This window comes from Rana temporaria, chromosome 1 (assembly GCF_905171775.1).
Source record: "Rana temporaria chromosome 1, aRanTem1.1, whole genome shotgun sequence".
Classification (NCBI taxonomy): domain Eukaryota; kingdom Metazoa; phylum Chordata; class Amphibia; order Anura; family Ranidae; genus Rana; species Rana temporaria.
The window spans coordinates 407711633-407727828 of record NC_053489.1 but is presented as its reverse complement, the minus strand read 5'-3'; the positions used below and the strand labels follow the sequence as shown (position 1 = coordinate 407727828).

Genomic DNA, 16196 nt, shown 5'->3' with positions numbered 1-16196 from the left:
CTGGCTGCCCTCTCTCCTCTTATGCACAGGTCACGCTGCCTTGGTGGGCACTGGTGAGGCTGCATTGATGGGCACAGGTGAGGCTGCTGGTGGCGAGTAACCCTTAAGGCCTGGCTAGTCGCTCAGCACTTGAGCCCTGATAAGACCATTGCTATTGGTGCCATCCCTTGAAGCTGCTTAGTACTTTCAAAATGATTTGTTTATCCTGTAGTTTGGAATTTACTTGTACTTATAAAATATTGTAATAAAATGATAAATGTTTGAAAAAATTGTAATACAATAATATGAAAAAGTGCTATGATCATGCATAGGTTGTTTGCAAATGACTAAATGCTATACAAGTTAGAGGTTTTACAGTGCAGTTAGAAAAAAACTAGATTGCAGTGACATGTGTTGGTGCACAGCAGTTGCAGTGCATTACAGCACCTAATAATTGCATTACTGTATATTTGGCTGCATTCACACCTGAGCGTAGCGGTTTTTTTTTTGGTATTTTATGAGGTTTTTATGTGCGACTTGCATGCGTTTTTGAGCTTTTGGCATTTTTTTTAATAAATTGAGAAAAAAATCTGTTGCATCATTTTGTTGCTATGTATTTAATCTTTTCTTCTTTCTTCTCGGGTAAGGGGTTAAGGTTAGTATTGGGGGGGTTAGAGTGTCATATGCCTGGTTGGCTGCCGAGTTGATGAGAAGGCTTTCATTGCTGCTCTGGTCCGGGCACCCCTGAATGTGGTGACAGAGGTACAAGGCTCAAAGAAGCATGGGAGCCAGTATCTTGATAGCAGGTGACTGCCACAGTCATGGAAGTAGTCCAGGTGACCCGGGGGCACACACATTAAGACAACAGTGTGGTCAGGAGGCGCCTACGTTTCTGTGCACACTGGATATTAGCCTGAGCTCGTCTGTGTGTTGGCACATGTCGCTGCAGAAAAATTTGTATTAGCTAAACTAGCTTCCTGATATGGGGTTATTTTTTTTGTTAGGATACTTTATTATTATTATTATTATTATTATTATTATTATTATTATTATTATTATTACTACTACCACAGTTTAATAATATTTTTTTGCTCAGTTAGGGTGTTTTAATTATTATTTAGGTTAGGGATTAATTTATTCATGTATTCATTTATTTGGTCTATTTGATAATTTTTAGTTATTTGTGAATTAAGTTTACATATATATTGCTATTTTATGTTTTACAGAATGCGCACAAAAACGCGCAAATTATGAGTTTCTATTTATTTTTATTGGAATAAAAATGTGCCAAAAACGCTCAAATCTGCCTGATTCAAGCTACAAAAATTGCTTCAGGCGACTTGGAGTGAAGATGGGAACTTTGTTCCACCCAGCAGATGCAAACGGTCACACTATTCCACTCTGGATTCAAGATCAATAGGGCTTTCTCAGCCATCAAGTAGATCCCTGTAATGGCCCATAACCTGTGAAGGTTCAGATGCCTTTATCCAAGACACAGATTCCATCTGATATTGACGTGATCAATGGTTTGGAGGACAAATATTGCATATCCCCTCTAGAGTCACTATGAATGTAGATAGCCAAGATATTTGACTGTGGTATATCGGCCTCCCTTCAGTGGGACTATCTTGTCCTATGCGCATAACTGGCTGCCGCCATCTTCCTGTTCTAATGCCTGTGCCTCTGATGGACATATCTCTCCTTTTTGAGTTATGATCTCTTTGTATGGGTGGAGCACTAACACCTGGGATGTAAGCTACAGATTTTAAATTTGTAAGCCCTTTGTCTCTAAAGAAGATCTGCATTTTGTTTTTCGAAAGGCAGAGCGTCCAATGCATAACAGTTTTTGGGCTTTTATGTTCGGTTGTTTCCATTTCTGCTCCCAATATATAATGTGTGTGTGTGTGTGTGTGTGTGTGTGTGTGTGTGTTGTTTTTATCTCCACTTTGATGTCGTTGATTAATATCAATGTTCAATAAATTTGTATACTTTTAGAAAATACAGTTTGTGGTCCGTTTTTAAAGTCCCAATTTGAGGAACCTGCTTTTACTCTATTTAAGCTCCAAAACGCTGAGGTGTGAATGAGGTCTTTTGGTGCAGTGTTGCTAAAAATAGTGCTCTTTTGTGGTGGTTTTGAAGCCTATTAAAATGAATGGGCTGCATAATCCATGTGCAGAGATATACATTTTATAGGTCAATCTGCTTTAACATATACCCAAATTATGTTTTTAATTGGTTTACATTCCAACCTTCTGTGAGTCATTTGTATGAATATTTACTTCATGTGCAGATAAAATAAGTAAACAGAGATTTTCTTTTTATATAGTTGGATAATTGAATTTTGTGTGAGCATTCCTGAAGCCTTTAGTAAATCAGTCTTAATGTGTTTCTCTTGCAGCAGATTCCTGTCCTAAAGGTTTTGACACAGGAAAGTGACTGCGGCTGCTCTCCAGCTGAAGTCCTCCGGATGGAGAGGATTATTCTGGACAAACTGAACTGGGACCTTCACACGGCAACACCTTTGGATTTCCTTCAAATTGTAAATGCCTTTCTCATAAGTGGAATCTTCTTCTTTTTTTTTTTTTTTTTTTTTACTCCTTTTATATTTAGCAAAGCACATGATTGCCAAAGTATTTTTCCTTCCACAACCATTTTTATAAAAAAACAGCACTTACACAGGGGAAAATGGGGACAATACATATGATCAAACAAAACGTTCTTGAATAACATACATAAATAGGAGTAACGTGAGTTGAAAGGGGCAGAAAATAAATATAAAAAAGGGGGGGGGGGGGGGAATGTAGAGTGTAAGGACAGGTAAGTCATGGAGGAAGGAAAAGGGTAGCCTGCCCGGTAGAGCTGATATAGCAGTTGTCCAAGATATGTTACGGAAACGAAGGCCAAAGGTTGCAATAAACCCCCTTCAACTGGACATTATAGTGATGCAAGTCTAGGTAGACTTGAAATGAATCCAGCAAGCCCAAGTTGTAATAAAGTCTGAGAGTTTATTTTGTGAAGTGTAAATCGGTTCCTTCATTTCCAAGACTCTGTTCAGTCTTGTAAACCATTCTTTCAGAGATGGAACCGAGGGTTGATGCCAGTGTGTGGTATGCACATTCTGGCCGCATTGACCATATGAGTTGCGAGACTTCTGATATTTCCTGCCTGGCAGGGAGGGGTAGTGCAGCAAATACTGGGCTGGGAAGAAGTCAAGCACGTACTGTAAGTGGTTACTTCCTTTACAATCTGGTGAACGTGCTCCCAGTAGGATTGTAGTCAAGGGCAGTCCCACCAGACATGAAGTGGGGTACATTTGTCAAGTAATCAGTGCCAGCCTCGGTTCGAGTCCTATACCAATAAGTACAAAGAGCCAAATCCTCAAAAGAGATATGACGGAGTAACTGCTGTTACTCCGTCGTATCCCTGGTCCTAACTATGGAACTTATCCACAGAATCAGTTTTCCATAGTTAGGACGAAGATCCGACATGTGTAATTGAATTACACTGTCGGATCTTAGGATGCAGTACCGCATCCGCCGCTGGGGGCATTTCGCGTCGAAATGCCGCCTCGGGTATGCAAATTAGGACTTACGGATATCCACAAAGCTTTTCAGCTTAGTTTTTTCTCCGTAAGTTTTATTTTGCAAACGCAAAATTAGGGCTGCTTTTACAAGGTGTAAACTGTTTACACCTTGTAAAAACAGACCTTTCTTGCTCGCGACGCAATTTTTTTTAAATGTTAAAAAAAATTTTGGGCGCCGTATCTTTTTTTTTTTTACCCGACGCAACTTTATTGTCCCGTCGCAATCCACAAAGCCCGACGTAACGTAATTTCGCGCTATGCACGTCGGGAAAATTACGTCACGAGCATGCGCAGTACGGCCGGCGCGGGAGTGCGCCTCATTTAAATGGGAATCGCCCCCTGGAGAAGAGGAACGCCTTGCGCCGGCCCGATTTAAGTTACACCGCTCAAAATTTCTAGGTAAGTGCTTTGTGGATCGGGCACTTAGTTAGAGATTTTGCGGCGGTGTAACTTAAATGGAAAAAGTTACGTTGCGCCGGGTTTTTGAGGATTAGGCCCAAAGTTTATAGCTTTTTCCTATACATTTGCCAAAGTATTTTTTAACATCTAGATTTGTTACATGGGCCATTTTGTGCAGTGTTGTTAAAAAGAAAATGGAGAGAGAATGACCTTTCCATTCATATGCAGCCATCTGCTATTTTCTAAAACTGACAAAATCTAACTTTTTTCCTTCTGAAGCCACGGAAACTGCAGGCATTCTTTAGACAATTGCTTTGGTGAGATGAATATTTGTACAAGATACCTGCATGTCTGACGGGATGTCGGTATGCTGGTTTTCTATGTTCATAACACTGAAACTGGTTGAGTGATTATAGTAGGCCACCCTCAAACTTTGCAGTCTGTTTGAGACGTGTCTCATTTTTAGAGTAGAAATGGCTAACAATCTAAACATTTTTATTTGATGCACATAACTGGCCTGTAGGTGATTGTTTCTCATGTTAACTGTTTATGTTCTTCAGATTGATTCCTCTGAAGCACCTTTGGATTCTTAGCTCAGGCTGTACACGGGGGCTTTGACTTGATTACACCCTTCACAATTCTGCCACTTATCCCTGTCATTCAGCTATAAAATAATGCACACTGCCATTTTCTGAATATATATACCATAAGTTGTAGAACATCATACAGAATGCATTCGCACCTATGTAACTGGTATGGAAACATGATTGTGGTTTTTGCTTGATGATGTCATCGTTCTAACCACAGTGGTGCATTTACTTTTGTGCAATGAAGTCCTCAAGCAGTTAGTTCAACGGAAGCAGCTAGCATACAGCAATGATGTTACATAAAACAGGTTATTATTGGTCCTCCATATACTGCGCCTAATACAAATGATACGAAAGCATCCAGGTAAACTGTAAAACCTTTCATTGAAGCCAAACTGAGCTTTCAGTTTAAATCGATTAATTAGGTGCAACAAAATAAAAGGTGCACAGTCTTACAGTTAATCTTCTTTATAGAGCAGCCACGTGCTAAGTAGAAAGGTCTGTCCTCTGCCAGCATTCTGCTATAAAGGACCCATGGTCTCTGTGTGCAAGCAGTGCTTACTCTGCAGAGTTCCAGTGCACTACCTGTTTAGTCAGAGCCAGAGTTTTTCAAACAGTGAGGAGTATGAGCTTTGCTGACTTAGCAGGGGGTTCGTGCGACCCAGGTGCAATTTGTAGAATTTGTAACCATAAAAGGTCTTCCACTGAATTTATGTTGTATAATACAGTATACTTAAAGTGTTACTAAACCCAGGACCCTACATTCACTATATCTGGTCTCCCACAGAACTTGGAAATGCAATTATTTTAGTAAATATGAATTGCTAAATACCTTTTCTCATCAGTAGTTACAGCAGTCTTGTGACTTCTATCAGTGTCTGGTTAAAGCTTGTAGGAGGAGTTTTCATTCTCCCATGAAAGTCCTATCAGAATACAGCACCCCTGACCTCTATCTGGGCAGTGCCGATTGGCCTTGTGCTGATCACATGCACCCTCCCAAGAAAAAAAAAACTCCCTAGCAATACACACCAAACTAAGCATGTCCCTTGGCTCTGTATTATCAGGAAATATATTGGGGACAGTGGAAGGAGGAGAGGATCAGAGGAGATGGGATCAAATGGCCTTTTTACACAATGCAGAGGACTAACCCCTTAGGTTCGACAGTGTGTTTATCAAGCATGCTTTACTGCATATACAGACTGATTTAACTGTTGTGTGTTTAGTAACACTTTAAATGATTTGTCTGCAATAGAGCATCCAAGTATTATCATAATGGCTCTAGTGAACGTGTACACCAATCTATGCCTCAAGGTTTTCTTTTTGTATGCAGTTCCATGCCATGGCACTGACCAGCAGCCCTCAGATGTTAGACAGGATGCCAGAGATGAATCCATCGCAACACTTGGCTCTGCTTACCCGTCAGCTTCTTCAGTGTGTTGCTTCTCACCAGCTCCTGCAATTCAAGGGCTCCATGTTGGCATTGGCTGTCCTCAGCCTAAATATGGAAAAACTACTTCCTGATTGGCTGGGGCTTACCATCAAACTGCTTCAGACTGCAGAGGTATGTTGCACATTCTGAGGTTTGAAGGGAATTTCCACTTTTATTCAAAAATGCAAAAGCTCCTGTCTCGTGTGGATTAAAAAAAAAAAAAATTCCAGTAACAGTGGTCCAGTTTTCCCTAGCCACTTGTTGTATGTTATTAAAACCTGTCTCCAATAATCTGACACACTGTTAGAAAAACTGCTAGCTTGCTTTGTAATCGAGCAAACTTGAAAATTGCCACTTGGAGCGTTTTCAACACAGGATATTTCGTTTTTCCTCTGAATACCTTTTTAACCTGGCAGAAAAAAGCAGCTTGGAAATCACGCCTAAATTCACATTTGCACACGATTTTTAGGTGTGTCTAGCATTGAGCGTTAATATATTCCATTGGCTAAAATATAAAAAAAAAATCTTGCCACTGGAATGCATTAACGTTTACACACGCCCAAATGCGTCTTTGAGTTTAGATGAGTTAACGCTAGTTTTGGCACCGGAAGCCTTTTTCTTGCTCTTTAGCTCCTCTCCAGAACGTGCCGGTGATAGATTTTTTTTTTTTTTTCAACCTGTAAATGCTCCTGTTCTAATCCACCTGTGAATGCCTATGTGTACACATAGGCACTTTTACAGGCCGAAAAAAAAAATGTCAAACGCCTATTAAAAGCAGTGTTTTTAAAGCTTTGTATGAATGAGAGCTAATATGTTAGAGCTTGTACTATCAAAAATGGCATGGGCTGATTGACAGGACACATGGAACCATTTTTATTTATTGGTAGTGGAAAGCCTCTTTAATCTTTCATCACAGTATAGTATTTAGAAGCATGTACATCTTGTTGGCTCATAGCAGGGTAGTGCTAAATTTGGGTAGTGTTTGACCACCTTTTAAAACCTTGTCTCATGACAAATACCACAAGGTCCCTTTTTCAATACCTTCCTGTAAAGCTCCTGGGCATGTGTACTATGTAGATTTTCCCTGTAGCTCTTGATTGGATTACTACATCCACTGGCCCATCGCCTTCTGGGATGTTTAGGGATATTTCAGTGCCCTTTTGGTGTCTACAACCACTTTTAATTATACACAGCTTAAAAGCGAAGGTAGAAGTTTTTTTTTCTCTACTTGTGTGCAGCTCCACTCTGGGCCGGATATCGATCCAGCCTTGTGCCTGAGAGCAGTAGCTCTCTCCACTCTCTCCCTCCTCATTGTCCATTGGCTCCTGCTGCTGTCAATCAAATCCTATGATGAGGGAGCGAGACAGGGACACACTGTCTGTGTCTACAGATACAGGCAGCGTAGCTAGGGATCAAGCCTGCAGGTGTGCCACAATAAGAGGCTGTTTCATATGGTGGCACACCAAGAAGAGAAGGATCGGTGCTTCTGTGTGCAAAACCAGTATACCATGTTTCTCATTTAAAAACCAAATATAGGTTTACAAATCGCTTTGTTTCACTGTAGTTGGTGACAGGTTTAATTACTATATTTAAACCAAAAAAAATTCCCAAAGAAAAACACTGCGCTAAATAGATTGTGAATGTAATACACAAATGATGTGTGTTAAATGAATAACTAGCTGCCAGTACCAAATAAATTGTGATACAAAAAATTCCTAAAACATGTGAAAAATACAGTACAGCACTCAAAATATTAAGTGAAATAGGACTAAGATACATTGGATTGATCCTATATATAACAATGATAAAGAGAAATCATCTCACAGTGGCAGTTCATAAAGACAATAAATGTGAAGAAACCAGTGAAAATGACACAAAAAAACATATGTGAATAAAGAGAAAAGTCCCACTAAATTAAATGTATGAAGGGACATGAGAAAAAATCAGTCTTTGCAGAATGAATCAGTCCTTAAGGGGTTAAATCCAAATAAACACCCAAAGAAAGAAATTGCAGAATGGAGAGAACTTCACCCACCAGGAAGGCACCAAAATAGTGGTATTGCAGTCTCCTTACCCTGTCAATGTGACCACCAATACAGTGATCTCAACAAGCCTGGGGATTTTAGGTCTCCCTCCGGACCCTCTTTGGGATATGTGAAGTGGTATCTGTTGTCTCGAACGATCAGACAAAAGAAAAAAGGACCATAGTATAATACCATAACATTTTTTAATTTATTAGGCCAAGTAGCTATGCACTTACGAGATCGTAGAAAGATGAATGCAATAAAAAATACAATGGAGGCACGGTGGCTTCTCCTGTCTCTCCTGTTGGTGTGGGCTCCGAGCTTCCTCGTCTAGAAGCGTAATGACGTTGAGTCTGCAAGCCACGCCTACGCGTTTCGTCACCACGGAAGTCGTCTGGGAGTGGCTGCTGGACTCGCGTCATCACGCATGCCCTTATATCAGGGATCCTCAAACTACGGCCCTCCAGCTGTTGCGGAACTACACATCCCATGAGGCATTGTAAAACATTCACAGACATAACAAAGCATGATGGGAATTGTAGTTCCCGAACAACTGGAGGGCCGTAGTTTGAAGACCCCTGCCTTATATAGTCCTGAGGCTCCATTTTAACTAAGGGCAAACGGAACTAAAGGTATTGGAAAGCTAACAGTGTCAATGGCTCTACAATGACAGCTGTTATAGAGCAGAGAAAGGAGCCTATTAAGTAAAGGAGAAAGTATCGCCATCTTGTGGAAATATAGAGGAAGCACACGGAGTAAAGCATCCAAGGTGGAGAGAGAGAAAACGCAGCAAACTCCTTACAAACTTTCTTTTGAATTTAGATTATAAATCGCAATAATAATTAAATATACTTGAATAATCAGACATAAGTTAATTAAATACAGTAAATGACAATAATCATTATAATAAAATATATGAGTATTTAGAAATAATTAAAATTGTTTAAAATGAGATCTAAAGGCAAATAATTAAATAATCACAGTCTGACTAGGCATTATTTAAAAAACAAACCATGTCCCAATCTACATTTAACCCACGAGGCACATAGGATCGCATGTCAAATATCCATCTCGTCTCGAGTTTGGATATAGAGCGGACTCTATTCGTGCCTCTCCAATGTGGGCAGAGTTTTTCAATGGGGACAAACAAAGTCCCATCAATTTGTCGATTGTGACATTTAGCATAGTGCTTGGATAGGTTATGTTTAGGAAACCCTCGTCTTATGTTCCCCACATGCTCTTCTAAGCGGATATGTAAAGCCCTCTTCGTGCGACCAATATATTGTTTAGAGCATGGGCACTGAATGAGGTATACTACACATTCGCTGGAGCACGTAATAAAAGAATCGATGTCATAAACCCTGTGTGTGTGGATTGAAAGTTTTCTCATTTACGTCCTTTGAAAGAATTTAGCTGACATATTTTTAATTTCCGACATAGAAAGAAACCCTTCATGGTTTGAAAAAAAGGAACTGTTTGAGGGGGGTCAATAATATTAGGGGCTAACTTGTGACGTAAAGCAGGTGCTCCTTTAAATATGACAACTGGACGGTCTGAAATAGCAGGACCTAAAATCCTATCGTTTTTTTTAGAATATTCCAGTTTTTGGCAAAAATCTTTTTGACAAGAAAGTATTGGTTGGAGTAACTTGTGATCATTGAGCCCTACCTGTTCTTATAAGCATCTGGTTACGATCCATATCATTGACCATCTTAATTGTACTCTCAATGCTTGTCTCTGAATAGCCTTTTTCCAAAAATCTGTTTTAAAATTTGCGCCTGTTGTTGATAGTCCACTAAAGTGGTACAATTTCTCCTGATTTGTTAACCACTTGACCACTTAAACCCCCTTCCTAACCAGACCAATTTTCAGCTTTCGGTGCTCTCACAATTTGAATGACAATTACTCAGTCATGCAACATTGTGCCCATCTGAAATTTTTGTCCTTTTTTTTCCCCCCACAAATAGAGCTTTCTTTTGGTGGTATTTGATCAACACTGAAAATTCTGTAAAAATTAAAAAAAAAATCTTGTTTCTGTCATATTAGCAGGTATTGCAAAGTATGGGGGGGGGGGGGTATTGCAGAGTATGGGGGGGGGGGTATTGCAGAGTATGGGGGGTATTGGTGTTATTGCAGAGTATTGCGCAGGGAGGGATGGCTGGATCTGTGACTGCATTTGTCACAGATCCAGCCCACAGCAGCTGCTGCTGCTTCCGTTCTCCCCCCCTCTCCTCTCACACTGTACCAATCGGTACAGAGAGGGGAGGTTTGTTTACAAGTGATCGCTCCGTCGGAGCGATCGCGTGGTAAACGCCCGCTATCAGCGGCAATTTACCGTGATCTGTGATGCGCCCGGTCTTCTAGACCCGGCGCTCACAGATGATTTCGGGAGCGCGCCCCGAGGAGGATTCTGGAAGGACGTCCCAGGGACGTCCTCCCAGAACAACTCCACCGCGCTGTAGACGTCTTTTGTCTATGGCGAGGCGGCAAAGAGGTTAAAATTGCCCCTTAGGGACAGCACTAAACCAACTATGAAGGTGACAACTCGTGAGTGGAATAAACACATTACGGTCGGTATCTTTAACCACTTAAACCCCGGACCATATTGCTGGTCAAAGACCAGAGCACTTTTTGCGATTCGGCACTGCGTCGCTTTAACTGACAATTGCGCGGTCGTGCGGCGTGGCTCCCAAACAAAATTGGCGTCCTTTTTTCCCCACAAATAGCTTTCTTTTGGTGGTATTTGATCACCGCTGCGGTTTTTAGTTTTTGCGCTATAAACAAAAATAGAGCGACAATTTTGAAAAAATGAATATTTTTTACTTTTTGCTATAATAAATATCCCCCAAAAATATAAAAAAACATATTTTTTTCCTCAGTTTAGGCCGATACGTATTCTTCTACATATTTTTCGTAAAAAAAATCGCAATAAGCGTTTATTGATTGGTTTGCGCAAAAGTTATAGCGTTTACAAAATAGGGGGTATTTTTATGGCCTTTTTATTAATATTTTTATTTTACTAGTAATGGCGGCAATCAGCGATTTTGTTTGGTACTGCGACATTATGGCGGACACTTCGGACACTTTTGACACATTTTTGGGACCATTGGCATTTTTATAGCGATCAGTGCTGTAAAAATGCATTGGATTACTATAAAAAAGCCACTGGCAGTGAAGGGGTTAACACTTGGGGCGGGGAAGGGGTTAAGTATGTTCCCTGGGTGTGTTCTAACTGTAGGGGGGGTGGACTGACATGGGGAAATGACTGATCTTCTGTTCATACATTGTATGAACAGAAGATCAGCATTTCTCTCCCTGACCGGACCGGGAGCTGTGTGTTCACACACACAGCTCCCGGTCCTCGCTCTGTAACGAGGGGCGCGCGAGAGCCGACGTATAGCTACGGGCTCTCGCGCAGGGGAGCCAACCTGACGCCGTATAACTGCGGCGGCTGGTCGGCAAGCAGTTAAAATGTGTAGTAGTCAGAACCCCTTCTTTAACTATGATATTGAGATCTAAGAAGTTGATTTGAGACTGACTGGTTTCATACTCTCAAGACAGATACCTCTGTTATTGACATTTAGTCTGATAAAGAAATTCTCCAATGAACAGAGGTCACCTTCCCATAATATGAGAACATCATGGATGTATCTTTTCCAAAGGCGCAATTCCTTAGGAAGATTTTTGTCTAACGTCCCTCTCCTAATATGACATAAAAAGGTTGGCGAGGCTAGGAGCGAATTTAGCCCCCATAGCCACGCCACACCTTTTGTAGATAAAGCCCCCCGAACCAAAAATAATTATGACTGGTGGCAAAAATTTATGAAGCTCAAGAAGAAGAAACAGTATAACCGCGATTTTGCAGATTATTTGAACAAAGTGGTCTTTAAGTGGCAAGTTAAGACAGACGAGGCAATGGAGAGTGAGGTTAATCCCCCCAAGCCCGTTCAAATTTCTGTTCATCCCCCCCCCCCCCTTGCTGCTCCTCTTTCGGTCCCTTCTCGGAACAGCTGTGCCGGGGTGGCTAGGCAACATAACCAGAGTCTCCCCTACACACAACAAGGTACTTTGGTGAAACCTAAAAATAATAGGAATAAACCCAGGAGGAATAATACTCACCCTGGTCAGACGGAGGTCCGTTTTTGTTCAGAACAGAAGTCAAGAATTCCATAGAGGAGGGTCTCCTAGGAGGGGGTTACCCCATCCTAACGATTCCACTTATCCGGGGATATGTTGACTCCAGAGAGAGTTATGGTTCCCCATATGATAGACATCCCAGATATGATAATGTGAGGGATGACCCTAGGGATTCCTTCCATAATCAGCCTCCTAAATTCACATCTAGAAACAACCCGGTCCCGACACATAATAGATATGCTCCTCTCTCGCAACAATATGAGGATGGTTTTCAGGATGGCCCGGTTGTCTCCAGACATCCTAGTCAATATGTCGAACATTCTACTAGGTATACACAGGTTCAGCAGGAATCCCCTCATAACACTGGAAGATCTGACCAATCTCATAGTTTTTTTCAATTGGCCAACTTCAGACCCAAAAGGGGACACGATGACAGAGAGGGACTAGAGGGGGGAGGAGGGTCAGGTGCAAAAAAAAGGAAGCAATAAACATCAATGGCGTTTTCAACTTGAGCTCTGCTCAATTGTCACAGGGTGAGCAATTTGTGCTAGGCCAAGGTCTCAAGTTTGCCCCCCCCCCGCACATTGAACAAATTTGAGACATTCATTGATGCTTATAAATGTATTTGAAAAATTAATATCGGAAGACATTTTTTTCTCAACCCTATAGGAAACTCGAGTCCGATAGCTTCCTGAGTCCGATAGCTTTCTCAATCAGGGTCCAACCAATAGAACCAGAAGTTTTACCATCCAATAGTGCTTCGACTAACATTAGCAATATTGTTCCCACTCGACATACCAACTTTTCAAATGCTTCCTTATTTAACCCACCAAGTTTTCTTGCTCCTTCTATTTAAACTTTCAAGGAGATGGTTCTTAAGGATATAACAGCTTTGAAAATTCCTAAGTTTAAGAAAAAATATGAGTTTCAGAGCAATTTAAAACAAATCTGCGCACTAAATAATATTGGCCTCCATGTCCGGCCGATAGGCGGTGGCGTTGTCATTTTAAATAAAGTTGATTATTTGTCAGAGATGAATAGACTTTTATCCGATACTGCCACATATACTCACCTGGCCTGTAACCCTACAGTTAAATATAAAAAAGAGCTTTCATCCTCGATCAACGAGGGTTACTCTTTAGGTATTTTAAATAAAAAAGAGAAAATACATTTAGTACCCTCTGCACCTAGATTACCAGTCATATACTATTTTCCCAAGGTGCATAAAAGCATGGTAAATCCACTGGGCCGCCCTATTATAAGCGGAAAAGATTCTGTTACGGCTAGAATAGGCAAGTATATTGACGAATTTTTGCAACCCTTGGTTACTACAACACCTTCATATTTGCGTGATACCACCCAAGTCATTAATCTCTTAACTGATTTTGATTGGAAGTAAGGATTCATCCTAGCGAAAGCGGATGTTGCATCCCTCTATACCATCATATCACATGAGCATGGTCTAGAGGCAGTGAGATTCTATCTCCAACATGATAACACCCTATCCGTTGTGCAGAAGGATTTTCTCATAAATCTTTAAATTTTTTCCACCAGTCATAATAATTTTTGGTTCGGGGGGCTTTTTTATCTACAAAGGTGTGGTGTGGCTATGGGGGCTAAATTCGCTCCCAGCCTCGCCAACCTTTTCATGTCATATTGGGAGAGGGACATTATAGACAATAATCCCCCTAAGGAATTGCGCCTTTGGAAAAGATACATCGATGATGTTCTCCTATTTTGGGAAGATGACCTCTGTTCATTGGAAAATTTATTTATCAGACTAAATGACTATAACAGAGGTATCTGTCTTGAGTATGAAACCAGTCAGTCTCAAATCCACTTCTCTCCATTCTGCAATTTCTTTCTTTGGGTGTTTATTTTGATTTAACCCCTTAAGGACTGATTTTTTTCTCATGTCCCTTTTATATATTTAATTTAGTGGGACTTCTTTCTTTATTCACATATGGTTTTTTTTGTGTCACTTTCACTGGTTTCTTCACATGAATTGTCTTTATGAACTGCCACTGTGAGATGATATCTCTTTATCATTGTTATATATAGGATCAATCCAATGTATCTTAGACCTATTTCACTTATTAATTACTATATTTAACTATAATTTTATTTTTTAATGGCAACACTGCAGTTTTCTAGTTCTAGCTGTACCATGGTGTCTTAGCCATTGGGGATTTGTTTTTACTAGTTCTCTGATCTCTTACAGATGGATAGCTCCCAGCTGTTTCGCTGTCGGGAAGAGGCAGCACGTCACCTTTCTCCTCTGCAGGCTTCCTTGCCTACCAACGCTGTATATGTCTACAGCCCCTTCAAGCAGACGCTGGTGACCTGCAACAGAGGAGAGTACCAATTCCGTCCCTCCCCTGTCCCAGGGCCAGCAGTCCACAAACAGGGTAAAAGCACACCAGGAGCTCTTATGAAGGGAGCAACTTTCTTCTACCAGCGGCTAGCAGCCCCAACTGCCTGCAAGCAGGCTTCCACCAAGCGTAAAGTGGAGCAGATGGAAGTTGATGATTTCTATGATGGGATCAAGAGGCTGTACAATGAAGATACCACTATGGAGGTTGGGAGCATTGAGATTGCTGCATGCAATAGCAGCCTGTCTAGGCAGGAGGGCAGCATATCCCCATGTCCCCAGTTACAAGCAGTGTCTGTCATGTAATTGCAGCCTTTCACACCTACGAGTAAGATTCCTTCTGACACCCCTATAGGCTGGGAGTTGCATCTTCCAATGTGGTGCATTCCTGGCCTCCTTAACCGGAATTGTGTTCAAGAACCATACAGAATGATATCCATTGTAGTAAAGGCCATACCATACCAGCTCTGGACAGAGGTCTACGATTCCTGCCTGTTTTCTCATGCTGCTAATTCTAGTTCCATCTCTGTCATTATAATAGGTAAAAAAAAAAAATATATGAAAACAACACATAAAATGAAAACATATTAAAAAAAAAAAAATCCAAAACGCCTAAAAACAATAAAAAAAAGTAGCAAGATTGTTTAACTTTTAGTATTGTCAGTTCCATTGTGTTTTGCTGGCGTATTGTATACTGTGCACCTTGACATTTTTGTGCAAGCATATTTCTATCTGGTGTTCTCGAGATGCCCTTAAGCATTATCTTTTATGTATGTCAAATATTTTTTCTTCCTATGCTTCAGCTTCCTTGTGAAAACTGACTTTACACTAAAAAATATTTTCATTCCTATCCGACCAACAGACAAAATGATAACCATGAGTCCCATCAAGTTATTTAGTTGTGCTGTAATAGTTGGAGAGCACTCTGCTTACTCAGCATTGTGTGTGTTTTTTGATCTGACACCTACTATATAGATTAATCGGAATTCGGTTTAATTAGTTCTAGAACTCTCATCTGTGCTTATTGATCAATAGCAACTGGCCCTGCAGTGCAGTCATTCTCTGCTTGAAGTGAGTTGATGAGATGTATGTTTTTCTTTTCACTCATAGTTACACACCTACCAGATGCGGTTTTAATCTATTTTGATTCATTCACTTTTATTTGTTGTTTTAACAGTGCACCATGACTTAACCATGGCCGGTTTTAAAGAATATTAGAATCTTTTTTTGTAGAAACATCAGGATTCTCCTATTTTCCCCTGGGACAGCATTATCTAGAGTTCATAAATGCTGAAATAGTTTGTCCCAGCATGCATCCTTAACTTTCTATTGTAAAGCTGTACTATTCATAACATCATACTTTGTAAAGATCTCTGATCAGTCTGGGGCAGGCATGGCCTATGGAATCTTTATTCCCATGTAAGTTTTTCCTGGTTGCAATAAAGAATTGCCCTAAATGTAAGTCTTTTTTGTTTGGTTTATTTCTGTATCCTTTACTTTATCCAGGTCTAAGTTTTGGCATTGAGAAACCAGAATAAGAGTTCACATGAGGTGTGACGGTTGCTCCATAGTCCACTGACTGTCTTCATATTGATCATGCATAAGTGAAAAAGTGAGGTCTGGCAGCTGAAGAAGGAGCAACTGTGAGACCACGGATGACCTTTTAGCTCAAATGGTAGGTTCAGAG

At 40.7% G+C, this 16196-nt stretch overlaps 1 protein-coding gene across 2 annotated transcripts in view; it reads left to right on the top strand.

Moving 5' to 3' along the window:
• Positions 1-15971, top strand: part of CCNI (cyclin I) — a 60291-nt gene extending 44320 nt beyond the window's left edge. Inside the window, exons 5-7 of one of the 2 annotated variants that reach the window (XM_040324106.1) lie at positions 2381-2518; positions 5879-6109; positions 14360-15971. In XM_040324106.1, coding sequence (XP_040180040.1) covers positions 2381-2518; positions 5879-6109; positions 14360-14815 — 825 coding nt within the window. In that variant the 3' untranslated portion in view covers positions 14816-15971. Of the gene's footprint in view, positions 1-2377; positions 2519-5878; positions 6110-14359 lie in introns of both variants that reach the window. The other variant, XM_040324101.1, reaches the window with a different exon arrangement.
• The last annotated feature ends 225 nt before the right edge of the window (positions 15972-16196 follow it).